The sequence below is a fragment of the Eschscholzia californica genome, unplaced genomic scaffold, assembly GCF_041429995.1.
Source record: "Eschscholzia californica isolate CP2 unplaced genomic scaffold, dmEscCali1.0.p SCAF_5, whole genome shotgun sequence".
In the NCBI taxonomy this organism is placed as follows: domain Eukaryota; kingdom Viridiplantae; phylum Streptophyta; class Magnoliopsida; order Ranunculales; family Papaveraceae; genus Eschscholzia; species Eschscholzia californica.
The window spans coordinates 42504012-42518241 of NW_028238472.1; the positions used below are offsets into that span (position 1 = coordinate 42504012).

At 37.2% G+C, this 14230-nt stretch overlaps 3 protein-coding genes and 1 non-coding gene across 7 annotated transcripts; 3 read left to right on the forward strand and 1 right to left on the reverse strand.

Moving 5' to 3' along the window:
- The first annotated feature begins 2359 nt into the window (after window positions 1–2359).
- On the forward strand, window positions 2360–4523 carry LOC147539366 (uncharacterized). Of its 2 annotated transcripts, XR_015226290.1 has the most exons (3): window positions 2360–2547; window positions 3673–4415; window positions 4467–4523. XR_015226290.1 is itself a non-coding variant. In XM_086644423.1 (2 exons), the coding sequence occupies exon 2, from the start codon at window positions 3711–3713 to the stop codon at window positions 4242–4244; it is 534 nt and encodes a 177-aa protein (XP_086500549.1). In that variant the 5' UTR covers window positions 2426–2547; window positions 3673–3710; the 3' UTR covers window positions 4245–4377. The 2 variants fall into 2 exon arrangements, 1 of the variants encoding a protein (XP_086500549.1); XM_086644423.1 differs by lacking the exon at window positions 4467–4523 and having other exon boundaries at window positions 2426–2547; window positions 3673–4377.
- A 1204-nt stretch (window positions 4524–5727) lies between these two features.
- On the forward strand, window positions 5728–9770 carry PAE1 (20S proteasome alpha subunit E1). Of its 3 annotated transcripts, none has more exons than XM_086640425.1 (10): window positions 5728–5935; window positions 6066–6109; window positions 6200–6281; window positions 6361–6441; window positions 7408–7521; window positions 7609–7710; window positions 7824–7882; window positions 8300–8402; window positions 9196–9261; window positions 9371–9770. In XM_086640425.1, the coding sequence occupies exons 2-10, from the start codon at window positions 6096–6098 to the stop codon at window positions 9461–9463; spliced, it is 714 nt and encodes a 237-aa protein (XP_086496551.1). In that variant the 5' UTR covers window positions 5728–5935; window positions 6066–6095; the 3' UTR covers window positions 9464–9770. The 3 variants fall into 3 exon arrangements, with proteins under 3 accessions (XP_086496551.1, XP_086496552.1, XP_086496553.1); XM_086640426.1 differs by having other exon boundaries at window positions 5816–5935; window positions 6042–6109; XM_086640427.1 differs by having other exon boundaries at window positions 5902–5934; window positions 6054–6109.
- Window positions 9771–10367: 597 nt separating this feature from the next.
- Window positions 10368–10439, forward strand: TRNAC-GCA (transfer RNA cysteine (anticodon GCA)). The gene has a single exon. It is a non-coding gene; the product is annotated as a tRNA-Cys (tRNA).
- Window positions 10440–10501: 62 nt separating this feature from the next.
- On the reverse strand, window positions 10502–13203 carry LOC147539369 (putative pectinesterase/pectinesterase inhibitor 25). Its single transcript, XM_086643605.1, has 3 exons — window positions 12475–13203; window positions 11491–11826; window positions 10502–11270 (listed from the first exon to the last, which is right to left on the reverse strand). The coding sequence occupies exons 1-3, from the start codon at window positions 13172–13174 to the stop codon at window positions 10579–10581; spliced, it is 1728 nt and encodes a 575-aa protein (XP_086499731.1). The 5' UTR covers window positions 13175–13203; the 3' UTR covers window positions 10502–10578.
- Between the last annotated feature and the right edge of the window lie 1027 nt (window positions 13204–14230).

Here is a 14230-nt window from a genome sequence, read left to right on the forward strand (position 1 = left end):
TGGGTGGGAAGAATAGAAGACATTGGTACCACCCTTCATACCTAAAAATTCATATTTAAAGAGCAAATGGAAAAGTAAATCTTTTCTTTTTGAGAATCGACTAGGCATTGATACATCATGAAGATCTCAAATACTTTTGATGGATTTAAGCTTATCATGCTCATCAAAAGTAAAATCTTTTGAGATTCTTAAATACTTTAATGAGATCTGTAAATACCAATGCCCTTTATTTGCATGAAACAAGCTCTTCGGCTGAGAGACTGGCTTGACTCACAAAACACTATTCAAGTCCCTGTATTTTACTTTGATTTTTGTGTTGTTTTTCTTTTTAAGGCAAAGATCTAGAAAAACCCAAAAGTTATGATTTAGTTTTTGTGGAATATCTTGCACAAATATGCTAGAACTATAGTAATTTATTTAGTAAGATTATAAAAATCACAAATTCTATTTCTTTAACCATGATCGAGGATTAGATTAAATTATTTGAGAAGATGGTTATGTTTATTTTACTTAATCTTATCCCACTTATCCTCTAACCCATGGGTGTGTGTTGCTCGAACAAATCCACACGCAATCTTAAAAGGCATAGAGCATGCCTAGATATCATCATAATTTGGTTCTTGTTATTTTTGTCTGTCTAGAAACTCTCGTTGCAACAAAAAAAAAAACTCTCCTCAATCCTATTATTTTGATTTGAACCATTAACTCCCTTATACTTTTTTTATTTACTTTCTCTTCCAAAGATTCTCTCATTCGTCAGAACATAGAGAGAAAATATATATATTATATAAAACACAATAGTGTTTTTTGAGTTCGGTGGTTGATTTATGTCTGAGATATTCAGGTCGGTCGGTCGGATTTTCGTCAAGAACTTTACGATCTAGTGGTTGAAGTTGAATTGAAAAAAAACTACCCACATAAAACTCCAATGTAACTAACTCATCCACGATTCTTTTTTTTTTATGAAAAGACTCATCCACGATTCTCTCATCAACAGTTTTACCCCTCCACAATTTCACGGCCATTTCATAATCATTTATAATTAACTGACTCGCATGGGGAGAGTAAAACTGTCATGAAATCTCTCAAAGATAACCCACGACTCTTCCACTCCCTATGCCAAATCCGGTTCAAACCGAAACTAAATCCAACTCTAAACAAACAATTTATCATTAGCTTTATTGAGTTTATCTACATTCTCATATTAAAACCTGATTTCTCTTTTACCAGTAAAATTTCCATCTCTGCTTATCTAACAGGATTTTTGATATTTGTCTTAAGTTGATTTCTTTAGTAAGTGGTAATATTTTGTTTTTGACAAATTGATATTGCTTCCAGGTTCATGTTGATTTCTTTTATCGATTATTCTGTAATAGTCATTTGTTTTGTATTCTTTACTTTCTTATCATCAAGGTGTAAGACATCAACAACGACGTAGCCGAAAGGGATCTACCGCGTCTGTAGGGACGCGTGGGCACCTAGTATATAGATATAGAGAGAAGGTGGTGGAAGAAGGAGAAATAAAAGTTAAAAAAGCAATTTAAGGTCGCTAGTCAACGACCTACTGCCGACAACCTTAAGTTGAAGATGATGGGTTATGGTGTCACTAATGTTATAAGCAGAATATCAGAAGTCATACATCTAACACTAGGTTGCTTGAATCTCGTGTCAGAACTATTAATGAATTAGAAAATTAGAGAATTACTTTAACTTCCTATCTGACTAATTTGATTGCTTTTCTTGAAGATCCAAAGCTCTACTTGTCCAACTACTCTACTTGAGACACCCCCGAGCAATCCACTTGATTTTTAAGTTAGCTAAGAACCGAATCTAATCCCTTCTTGATCTTTTTCTTTTCTGCGGTGAAGGTGAAGAACTCTTTCTTCTTTAAACTAGTTAAGCAGTTTGGGAATTATTATTTTTTCCATCTTCTACTTATTTAGAAAACTGATGAGAAATTTTCACACTTTTTCATGTTATAACTATGTCGGTTTATAAAGACGTTTAAAGTCAAAGTTCTAATCGAATTTTCAAAAGAACTACAAAACAGAAAGCATTTTCTAAATGCGATTTGCATATGGAAATTAATCCCTTATGAGATTCCCTATGTAGTGAGCGGTCACGAATCTCATTCGGTCATCCCTAATGGGATTGGCCTGGCCGACCATGCTTTTAGAGGTCCGACCTGTGTGGCCGATCTTAGGCATGGCCTTGTGTCACGACCATATTCTAGGAGGGAGTGCATAACGCCGCACGACACGTTAGGATTTGATGTTCCGCACTATCGGCCCGTGTGTTTTGAGCATATTATGCCGGGTCGACCTAACGGTCCGTACATCTGCCCAACCATCCTTTGGCATGGGTGCATGAGCCGGCCAAATGCTACCTTCGCCCCGCTCCGAGGGGGCCTTTGGACACCTTTGGACAGGAATCCGCACCATTCATATCTGTATCTCTAGTGCGATTGCTTCCTGTTACTGTGTGAGATTCCAAGCTTCCAACCCAAGTCTAGGGTTTTTCCAGAATTGTTAGCTTCAAATTCGTAAGGTAAGAACTGAACATCCAAAACGAGTTTTGATTTGTTTGTTAAAGAACCTCAATTTTCGTTTGTAATTAGTTTTATGTTACTGCAAAATTTGTTCAGTAGCAAATAGGTTTATTTTTTGCCCTTTTAATGTAGAAAATGTGTATTGAATGTTGAAACTGCCAACTTCCCCTGTTTAATCCCCTCGGGTTTACTAGAAAGCTGTGATTTCTTTACCGACTAAATGAACCCTAAGTGTGATTAAAGTTGAATAATTACTCCAGTGATAATTTATTTCGCAATCTTTTGAATGAAACCCCAAATTCGATTGTTGATATGGGAATCAGTGTTCAAATTATTGTCTAAAATAACGTACTTGCTTTATGTCAATCAGATGCGCCTTTCTCTGAGCTAATTAGGGTTTAAGATCAATCCCATTGTCATGATATGGATATGAATCAATTTCAGATAATGAGTGTTTTTTTTCTTTAGTTTCACTTTCGAAGGTATTTTCAGTCAGAAATTTCATATGGGTGGAAGTGGAACCAAGTTTCTCTTTTGTTTAGGTCTCGTAAGTTGAGTAAAGATAATATCGTAGATATTTCAGAGTGCTATAGTTACTAGTTATAATTAAGATAACATTTGTGTTGTCTATCTACGATTAACCATATAGCTGTAAGTATATTTTCCTATTTGTCGAAAAGTGTCTTGAACATGGGTCGATATCAAAACCATTTTATGTATGTTATGTTGCCGTTGTCTTATAAAGGGCGGTCGTCAATGTACTGCGAGTTATTCTGTTTTCGGTTTCGGTATAGACAATGGAGGTGTAGAGTGCTAGGGTTGGTGGGTTATTTCTTTGTACGATGCTCTTGAGAAATCTCTGTAATCTTGTTCTTCTTACATAGAGAAATCACAGGGCCATGTTTTGCAGTTGAGTAGGTTTGATGACCGCACAACATAATCTCTTGCGTTCTTTTGGGTGATCAATTGTTTCTGTTATTACTTTTCCGGTTTTCTTGTTCTTTGTAGAAACACTATTGCAACATGAATTTGGCCGTGGCGGGTATTATTGTGTACCTGATTAGACGACACACAATCATCAAGTCATCACTTGGTTTCTGACTATGTGCTCTCATTGTTCTTAGTTTTGCAGTCAAAATGTGGTGATGTTTAAGCTTCAACCATGCTTCTAAACAGTACGAGATCAATCCAAAAAACTCACTATGACATTCTATCTGTGAAGGAAGACGCAAATTACGAACAAATTCGTGCAAACTACAGATCCGCTGCCCTCAATTCACACCCCGACAAATTACAAGGAACTGTCGAGCGATCAAGCTTCCATCATGAATCACAAGAAAGGTTTTTAAAAGTACAAAGAGCTTGGGAAATTCTCAGTGATACAACGTCTCGTGCAATATATGATCGTGAATTACTTGATTCAAGACGAGAATCAGAAAATGCTGAAGATGTTAGCTTGGAAGAAATGAGAATGGAAGATGTTGGTGAATATTTGGAGCTATTTTACCAGTGTAGATGTGGTGATTATTTCGCAATCGATTCTGCAGAGCTTGGAGAAATGGGTTATACGTTAGATAGTGATGAGAGTAAGAAGATATTGATAAAGACACATGATGAGACAATACCTGCATCTGTTGTTATTCCGTGTGGATCTTGTTCTCTGAAAATTCGGTTAGCTATCAATGTCGATTTATAGCTCTGCTTATTAATGCTTAGCTTTTGATTATCAATTTTATGTACTGTTTGTCTGTTATCTCATCCAATTATTTGGCAACTTATGTGTATAAGATTTTGTTAGCTAATGTGGATCATAGAGCGTTCAATGAGCATCTCTAGTACAACATATTGTCAATGTCATGTGACAGGGGCTATACCTAGTTTTCATAAATTGTGTTGTTAGTTACATTATGTTTAACAGGAAGCATTGTGTAATTCAGGATTATCTGCAAGAAAAGAAAAAAATATGACAGAGGCAGTAAATCCCAGGAATCACAATCCATTTTCTCATCCCAAACATAGCCTTAACATATTCAGTATTTGTAGTTTTGCTCCCCTATATTCAATATAGGGTTATGTAGTAATTAGACCCCACTTATTTAGTTATATTACGGCTTCACCCCCAAAATGATAATGTGACTTGCTTTAACTCCCATTTCTTATTTTTCCGTCAAAAACCCGTTAAGTTAGTTCAACAAAAAAAAAAAAGCCCGTTAAGTTGGGGGGCATGCCAGCCACGTGACTTTTGTTTGCCGAAAAATATGCTCCATTTGGGTTGCTCGTTTTTTTGGCCGAACCAAATCGAACAATGATTATTCAGCCCAAAAATCGATAGGTCCAGTTCGACTTAGTTTGGTTCGGCCTAGTGGTTTGGTGTTTGGTCACCCATAGATAGTACCAGCTAGGGGTCGGAAACGGATTGGACGTGTAGTCCACGGTCACTTGCTCTTCCGGTCTGGACAGAAAGGACAAATTCTCAATTTGTTCCGTTCAGACAGCCAGACAAATCAGGCGGGCACTTGACAAAGTTTGGTTGTCCGTTGTTCGTCCGAACCCGCCTAAACTACCAAGTATTCCGGGTATTGGACCGGTCGAACTCGAACACAATATTTATAATTTTTTGTTTGAGTTCGTATAAAAGGTTCTCATTAAAATTTTACCAAGCAAAACCCTTAAACGTAACCCAACACAAGAGTTTTGTATCCCTCATCTCTTTTACAAGAACCCCAATCGCTTTTGTCTTTATCACTAGTGATGTTAGGATTAAAATGTGGATACCAAAATTTATTTTGTAACGACAATATAGTCCCACTAGGTAACATCTTTGAGATGAAAAGAGATACAAAACTTTATAAACAAGAAACATAGTCTTTCCGTTCACATATGTGTTAGTGTGTAGTCTAATTGTTAACTATATTAATTTATTACAACTATCTATATACTATTAAAGTGTCTAAGTCGTAAATATCAATAGGTCGGACTTATAGATCGGATTCAGACGGAAGGTCGGTTAGAGTCTTTTGTCCGTGCCCGTCCGACTAGACTTGGCGGTCCAAACGGGTAGTGTTCGTCTCGGACACCGGACACCCACAAACACATCGGGCTCGGGCAGTTTGTGGGTGGAGCAGGGTTCGCAGGCCTTTTTCCCACCCTAGTACCAGTAATGGGGAGGCGCCAATAACACTATAGTGAGGCGCCGTTAAGACTTTAGAAGTGCCTAAAGTAAAGCTTTTTCAGTGGCCTTAATATCAGAAATGCCCTTTCGCCTTTGTTCTTGTCTTGCTTCTCAAGTCCCATTTGAGTAAATTCTACAACCTTTAACTACAGAGAGACTAGAGAGAGAGAGAGAGAGAAGGAGAAGACGAGTGAGAAATTGTTTTGAAGAATCAGGTTTTTCCTCTTATACCTAATTCTCATCTTTGCCCAACTCTTCATTAGTTTATCCAAATTTATATTCAAAGCATTGCACGATCGCGTCTTCACTCTCACTTTTTAGGGTTTATCTCTTGTGTTTCTGCAGATTTGTAGGAATTAAATCCAATTGAAGAAGATGTTTCTTACCAGGTATAAACCACTCTCTTTCAAATCTAGGGTTTACTTTAGTCATCAGTATGATTCAATTTCTCAAAAATATTTCCTTTTCATTGTTTCTAGGACCGAGTATGATAGAGGTGTTAACACCTTCTCTCCTGAAGGTCGTTTATTTCAAGTTGAATATGCCATTGAGGCAATCAAGGTAAATACCCATTTTAGTAATGACTTTGCTTCTGAGTTTTGATTGAAAATTTTAATGTTATGGTATTCTTTTGTTTCAGTTGGGATCAACTGCAATTGGGTTGAAGACCAAAGAAGGAGTCGTGCTTGCTGTCGAAAAGCGTATCACTTCACCACTTCTGGTATGTCAATTCCTTCCTTGACTTTATTTGTCTTTACTAATCGAAGATCGCCAAGCTACTAGCATAATTTATTGAACTGGGTCCTAGGCTATGATTTGTTTATCATACTTATCAAGCTAATTACTGCATATAGGTTTGGGAACCAGTTACTCGGTTTATAGATTGTCATTTAGTAGTATGTTGAAAGGAAATGGAGAATTTATTACTAACAATAAGAGTGGAGGAGCTTCCAAATAATGATCATGTGAATGTAGAATTAGGACTAACGATTTACGTCTCTCTCAAACGGGAGAAGGTATTCTAACAAGTAACTTGCAGTCACAAAGATAAACTATACATAAAATTAGATGTTTGCTAGTAAGCATGTCAACTGTCAAAATGATGTATTATGCCTATAATGTTGTAGTCTCTTGTTAAGTTCGTTGACATCCGACTCTATAACCAACTGGAAATGAGTGGAGAGTACACATTGTCCATGTGAGACTATTCTCAGACGCCCCCTCACATGTGGCGTTTTTTTGAGCCCACTTCACGTCTTTTTGTTGGGTGACGTAGATCACATGTGGTTGTTGGAGCACATGTGGGGGGCCTAGCTCCAAAAATACCCCATATAGACAAAAGGTACTCTCATAAATCATATCTCTTAAAATGTCCTATACTTTTTGAAGGGATTAGCCAGCTTTATAGAGTTAACCAGCTATTAAACTTAACTGTGTATTATTGGTTCTTACTTCTTAGTTCCTTTTATAGCCTCATAAGCTTCATTAAGTCATCTTCCAACCATGTCTTATCTCCATATTCTTGCTTCATCTGTGACTCTCTAGGGAAACTCCTATATTGACTATAAATGTGGTGGGGCAAGACCTAATTAAGATACTTGGTACTACTGGTGATCCAATCAAAGTGAGCGATAGTAGTAACAATTAACAAGAGGGGATGCTAATTTACACTCTCTCTCTCTTCCAGGAGCCTAGTAGCGTGGAGAAAATTATGGAAATTGATGAGCATATAGGGTGTGCAATGAGCGGATTGATTGCTGATGCTCGTACTCTTGTTGAACATGCACGAGTTGAAACGCAGGTGCCATTCTTGTGCACCTTTACTGTTTCGATGTATTTTACTATTCTATTACTCTAGGATTGATTTTGCATATCTACTTTCTTGCAGAATCACAAGTTCTCATATGGTGAACCAATGACTGTTGAATCGACAACACAAGCTCTATGTGATCTTGCCCTACGTTTTGGTGAAGGCGACGAAGAATCCATGGTATTATTTTGCTTAGTAGTAGTACTTCTTTCTGGTTTTGTAATGACTGCTAGGAAAAGCTTGTCGATGTTAGTACTTAGTATATCTAATTGATGACAATTTATGTCCTGCAGTCTCGGCCTTTTGGTGTATCTCTTCTGATTGCTGGTCACGATGAAAATGGACCTAGCCTGTAAGTTATTATTCTCTTCTATGGCATATTTTGTGGAAATAGTATTACTGCTCCAGCCGAAAAGTGCATCATATCAAAGTAATGAATCTGAATAATGGCAATCGACGGGAAATTACCTAGGTTTCTAGAGTCTAGACGACACTTATGGCAGGGAAAGTAGTTTGGTTAACTCTGCATTAGATGTTAACTCAAATAGTCAACACCTTAGCCATGAATAAATGCGTCCGTTCGAGGAAATGTTGGAGGCAAGGCCACCCATTTATGACGGATGCCCTTACCAAGAATCCATCTACCTTCCCCAGACCTTATTGCCGGTTTAATCGCATATTTTCTGGTCATATGTTGTCTGTTAGTTTCAGTCTTACATTCTTTTGAGTTTTGTTTGGCCTTTTTAAAAGAGAACTCTGTCATCTGCAGATACTACACAGACCCATCCGGCACATTTTGGCAGTGCAACGCAAAAGCAATAGGTTCAGGTTCTGAAGGTGCAGACAGCTCTTTGCAGGAGCAATTTAACAAGGTATGTCTGTTGTACATTTTTGTTTGCTTACTCTTATATAATAAAAGAGGGTTGATGGGACAGTTTCCATTTATCCTTTCCTCTAATGGGAAGCCTCTTCTGGATTAGGGGGGAGAATATTATTGTTGCCGGGAAGTCAAATATGATTAATTTACGTCGTTTTGCTAAAGGGGGTATTTAGTCCACCTCTATAGTGCATGATATGCCTTCCTCGGCCAATTTATAAAGTGACTGCTCGACCCACTATGCGTGCCCTACGGTCACGACTTACACTTAGTGTACATATATTATCTGTTCTTATGTGCATAATGCGTTTCTCCTCGTCATTGTCTATGTGACTTGGACTACATTCCTCGTTGAATGTTGTAGTCAGAACTTGAATATGATCTCGTTCTTATTGAACATGCATAAAGTACCAAGAGAACCACCTAGAGCATTATGATTTTTAGTAGAAACTACATAATTGGAAATAAACTATGGCAAAGAAAGATGGAGTTAGAAGCTGTATTTTGGAGGAGAAAAAAGCTTTCAGTCAGGAAGTTACACTAATATAAGAGAGGAATATAAAAAGATTCTTTCAGAAAATGAAAGAGAGAAGAAAAGAATAAGAAAAGGAAATGTAAATTCGACCCTTCTGATTGTATTGACTTTCCTTGTGGTGGTAGTTAACTTGGAGTCCCCGAGTAATTTGAGCCATGTTTCTGAAGTAGAATATAGTTCAAAATCTTTTTAAGTTTGTCTTCTTGGCTTGTAGATTGGGATCATAAGTGGATGTTATTGGTTGGTTTTGCAGGAAATGACACTTCAGGAAGCTGAAACAGTTGCTCTTTCGATCTTGAAGCAAGTGATGGAAGAGAAGGCAAATATTTTACATTTTCTTTATGTTTTGGAAGCTAAAACCTTTTTTATTTGTTATGTGTATTTCACCATTCTTCGGTGCAAACTAATTCGTATCTTTGGTGTCTCAGGTCACTCCCAACAATGTCGACATTGCGAAGGTTTCTCCAACTTACCATCTTTATTCTCCTGCGGAGGTGGAAGCTGTCATCGCTCGTCTATGAGAAAACCTCTTTCGAGTTTCATCCATGTCACGGAAAAGCTCATATATTGTTCTTCCCTACCTTCTGCCCTAATTGGTATACCTATCTGTAAGAACTTAGATGAGGAAGGATTTGTCGTGAATGATGTAGTTAACTGTTCAACCGAGGAACCTATACCTCGTGATTGAGTTTCATTTCAGAATGGAAACTTTTGTCTTCAAAAACATGGTAGGGTAATATCAATAACTTGAAATTTGGTGATGTTATGGGTTATGACCAAAATCTTACAACATGGTGATGATTATGGCAAATTTTTCTATTTCCTTTAGCAGTTTCTATTATGTCAGGATTTTGATATATGGTTCTGTGATTTCTTGTCAATACATTTATATATAGCTGAAGTCCCACTATTCTTAAACAAGTTCAACTAGGAGCGACAAAGATAGTTACAATAAGTAAAGTAATTTCCCGATCGAACCATAAGACCTACTAGGAGCCACAAAGACTAACAATAAGTTATTTTCTAATTGAACCATAGGACCACGTCTAGTCGGAGATTGGGTAGAACCAATGACAAAATCCCATGAGACATTTTGAAGAGAAGATGAGTCTAGTTAGAGATTGCGCAGAACCAATGACAAAATCCCATGAGAACCATTTTGAAGAGAATATAAATCTAACCTCATCGGTAGAATACTGAGAAAAACTGAAACCAAATCTGAACTAAACTACTTCAAATTTAAAGAAATATGTAACTAGGTGTGACAGAATATTGAGAAGAACTGAAATCAAATCTCAGTGGAAAGTGTTAGTTTGCTCAAACAAACATTAAGACCAGTTTACCACTTTCACCAATAAAGAAGATCAATTAACCATTCAAGTTAATTAGTGTTTTCTAGGTTAATTAGTAAAATCATGTCAACATGGGTCCATAGCTCAGTGGTAGAGCATTTGACTGCAGATCAAGAGGTCACCGGTTCGAACCCGGTTGGGCCCTTTTTGTTTTCCAACTCTTCTAATTCTTTTTTCCCTTCTAACCAAAACTTTCTCTAAAAAAACTTCAGAAAAGTCTTGAATTGATTGAATAAATAAATTTTGTTACATTAATCAATAGAATGAATGATTTTAGAAAAGATTTAAACTAAACCCATAGAAAAGGGTATATCTGTAAATGGCAACCAAGTATCACCCATAGTAAAATTATAAACAGTAAAATTTAAAGCTTCTGATGAATCCATCAACTTATAACCAGGCCATTCAACTCTCATACTTGTATTTGCTCCTCTTCCATAATTCTCATACTCACCATAATAAAGTGTACTTGTTCCTACACTACCATTCCACTCCAACCACCCGACCGCATCGATTAGATCGTCGATAAACGTTTGCATAATAACCGTCCTCGAATACTCTTTCCATGGTCTACCCAAGTAAGTTGAAGTTGAGTTCAAGTCTTGAGCTAGAGAAGGAGAAGCAATAATGGTGCAATTATGGATTGAAATTCCTGTGTTTTGATTTGGGTCTGTTCTTCCTTGAGCTGTAATAGCATTTTTCTGTTTAGACATGGGTTTTCTAGCAATTAGGTTACAGTTTTGGAAAACAGAAGCAGAGTTACCGAAGATGAAATCTACTGTTCCATAGATGTCACATTCTCTATAGAATTGTCTTAGAGAATGAGCATATAGTGTATCTTGGTATCCTTCGAAATTACATCGATAAAACGTAGACAAATCTGCATTGTTTCTTACTGCTACTGCTTGGTGTTTCTCTGGTCCTGCTGTGTTTCTGAATGTTATGTCTATTGCTACAAACCCCTCACCACCAACAGCTGCAAATTGCAATCAAACATTTTAACTTTAGATCTGAAATCTGACTCAAGATCTGAATTGACTCGAAATAAATTTCAGAATTATTTGGTAGTTTGTTTTCAGGTTTCCAGACTCGTCTGGATGTCTGAAATAATCTAAAATGACTACTATGCCCTTGATTAGAATATGTCAGACTAAGACGAGTCAGATCCGAGAATAAGATAAGTGAAGAGTACTGACCGAACGTAGCTGAATTGTAAGTAGTCCATCCATCGATGAAGCTACGATTACCGGAGATAATTGTTCGATTAATACCATCACCTATTAACATAATGTGTTTCTTGTTTTTGGGAACAACAATATACTCATCCTCATATATTCCTTCTGTTACAAAAATTACAAAATAACCATCTTCCATCTTTGTATTATTAGGAGCAAATGCAATTGCAGTCGTTATAGTTGTGAAATTCCCATCTCCGTTTTTTGAAACCGTTACACTGTTATTTACTAGAATACCAGTACTGTTATCTTCATTACTATGCTCATCTAATTTCATCCTCCTTGGCCATGTCAGTTCTGTCAAGAAAAGAATAACAGGTTAGGTACTAAAAAAGAAGTTGCTTTCGATGGCAGCGTTAGTGGTTAAGAAACGGTTAAGTCGGCCCCAGGGGCGGCACGTGCACAAAACAACCAAAGCGGTTGTTTTGGACTCGAAAAAATCAATGGTGTTCTGTTTTTTGAATTGTGTATGTCACTTTCAAAATAATAATTATAAGTGAAACTAGTTTGCAACATAATTTAAGTTGTAATTTAGTGGTCAAGAGTATAAATCATATTCAATAGGTCAAGGGTTCAAATCCTATTCCAAACACTACCTGCATTATACAGGGCTCCAATTTTAAACACCACTTTGGGCTACATAAATGCTTGGACTAGCCCTGGTCAGCCAGAAAACAACACAACCCCCATCCATTTAGGTAACCTATCTTAATACATTGATGACGTAAACCGGTTACTGAAAATTTGTCTCTAGAAACTGTTATAGTCGGACACCGTGGTGTATACTGTATTTGGATGGCGGCAAACGAACCCATAGCGCGACAAACACATGCCCACGACCTAGTCCGTCATGCAGTACTATCGGTTTCGCGTGGGGGTACGGTCCACGTGAGGGTCAGCAATGTATTATGTGGCCAGATTAGAGCTCACTTTCTATTCAATTACCTGAGTCGGACTCGAACAGGTTGGTTTTCCCCACCGAGTTTTCCCACGTTGGTTTACCTCCTCTTCTTTTACGTTTACCCCGACTCAAAGCGTGACTCACCAATCCAAGTGAAACGCTATACAATTCAGTAGTATTAGAAAGTGGTATTCTCAAAACATCATAAATTTTGCTTCCAGAATCTTCAAGACCATCAAAACAAGTCTCTTGATTGGTAACAATTGCACTCAAAAGGGTCTGGACTCGGTCAACGAGTGAAGAAGATAAAGAATGGGCCGAGTTGAGCTCGGCTGAGATCGTTTCTAGAAAATCGACATTGAGTTGGGATAACTCATTACAGTCTTGAAGCGCTCTTAACTCGGGTTGACTCATAAAAGACCGTTTTGTTTGAGTAAGATATCGGTTTATTAGGTTAGACGTCCGTTTGGCTTGTTTCTTACATTCCTTTACGGAGAACTTGCCGTAATGGTAAGGATCGGATGGTGAGGAATGAATTGTGGATAGAATCGAACGGCAAAGCTTTGGGTAGAGAGTGGACTTGCATGCTATATAGTGTGAGAGTGAAGGTGATAGTGGTGGTGATAGTGGTGGTGATAGTGGTGGTGGTGGTGGTGGTGCTGAGGGAAGGGTGGTTGAGGGAAGGAAGAATGTTAGAATTAGGAGAGAAAGAAGAAGAACAGAGGAAGAATGAGAAGGACCCATTTCAATAGGAAGAGATAGAGAGGAATGAGGAGGGTAGAGAGCTGAGCTAGAGCTACTATATATATATAAAGTTAATTTCATTTTAGCCCCATATTCTGACTCATTGCCAAAATAGGCCCCATATTTTGCGAGCTAGTAAGAATGAGGGTGCAAAATGTAATTAACCCTTACAGATAGTAAGAAAGAGACGTGCATGAGGAGGTGAAAACGCGTTAGTTACAATCAATGGTGGTGGTTGATCATGTGTCAGCAAATTTACATCTATGCACCCAAAATATCCATCTTACCCCCCAATCAATATGGTCAATGATTGGTTTATTTTGACCCATTCATAACTCAAGTCTTAAATGTGAGCATGGTGAACAAGTAAAATGAATTTACTCCCTTCTTACTTGGTATAGTGGCTAGCTAGTAGCTAGGGCCTACTAGATAGATCAATTTAAGGTAGAAGGAATTATTTGGTTTATGTGGGGTTCTTCTAACATTTTCTAGTGTTTAATTTCTTTTATACTTGTAAATGATAAATTCTCCTCCAAATGGTAACAATTGTAGAAGTTTATACTTAACATTACAAATTAGTAATGGCCTAGCCATTGGACACAATGTTCGTAGAATTTATCATGAAATGGGGATTCTATTTTAGTCAAAAAGCTATCACAAACAACCTCATTCGGATAACACAAAAGAACAACAACAAAGAATCACAAGAATTTGTATATTGTATATATAATGTATATGATAATTTTATGAGTTGATCTTTTATGGAGTTTTAAATTTTCATAACGCGTGTTTTGATTAAGGATATATAACAAACTTGATGTGAGTTTATTTCACTCTACGAACTACCTCATTTTTTATAATTCGTTGCATCGAAGGGGAGTACTTCATTTCAGCAAAAAGTTTTGTAGAGAGGGGAAAAAGAAGAATTTACAACGGCTTGACCTATCTTGATCATGTTAAGCTTCACATAGTCTGTTTAGTCAACCGATTGAGCTCATCCCTTTAGTTCAATACATGTCCAACAGTCTAAGTATATATTGTGAATGTATGTATTTT

Excerpts from the sequence above, each read along its gene's own strand:
- LOC147539366 (XM_086644423.1), top strand. The coding sequence starts at position 3,711 with ATGCTTCTAAACAGTACGAGATCAATCCAAAAAACTCACTATGACATT.
- PAE1 (XM_086640425.1), top strand. Across the intron at positions 6,442-7,407 it reads GTATCACTTCACCACTTCTG|GAGCCTAGTAGCGTGGAGAA; the intron begins GTATGTCAATTC and ends TCTCTCTTCCAG. Across the intron at positions 7,522-7,608 it reads ATGCACGAGTTGAAACGCAG|AATCACAAGTTCTCATATGG; the intron begins GTGCCATTCTTG and ends ACTTTCTTGCAG.
- LOC147539369 (XM_086643605.1), bottom strand. The coding sequence starts at position 13,174 with ATGGGTCCTTCTCATTCTTCCTCTGTTCTTCTTCTTTCTCTCCTAATT. Across the intron at positions 11,827-12,474 it reads CCTGTTCGAGTCCGACTCAG|AACTGACATGGCCAAGGAGG; the intron begins GTAATTGAATAG and ends TTTTCTTGACAG. Across the intron at positions 11,271-11,490 it reads TTACAATTCAGCTACGTTCG|CTGTTGGTGGTGAGGGGTTT; the intron begins GTCAGTACTCTT and ends TGCAATTTGCAG.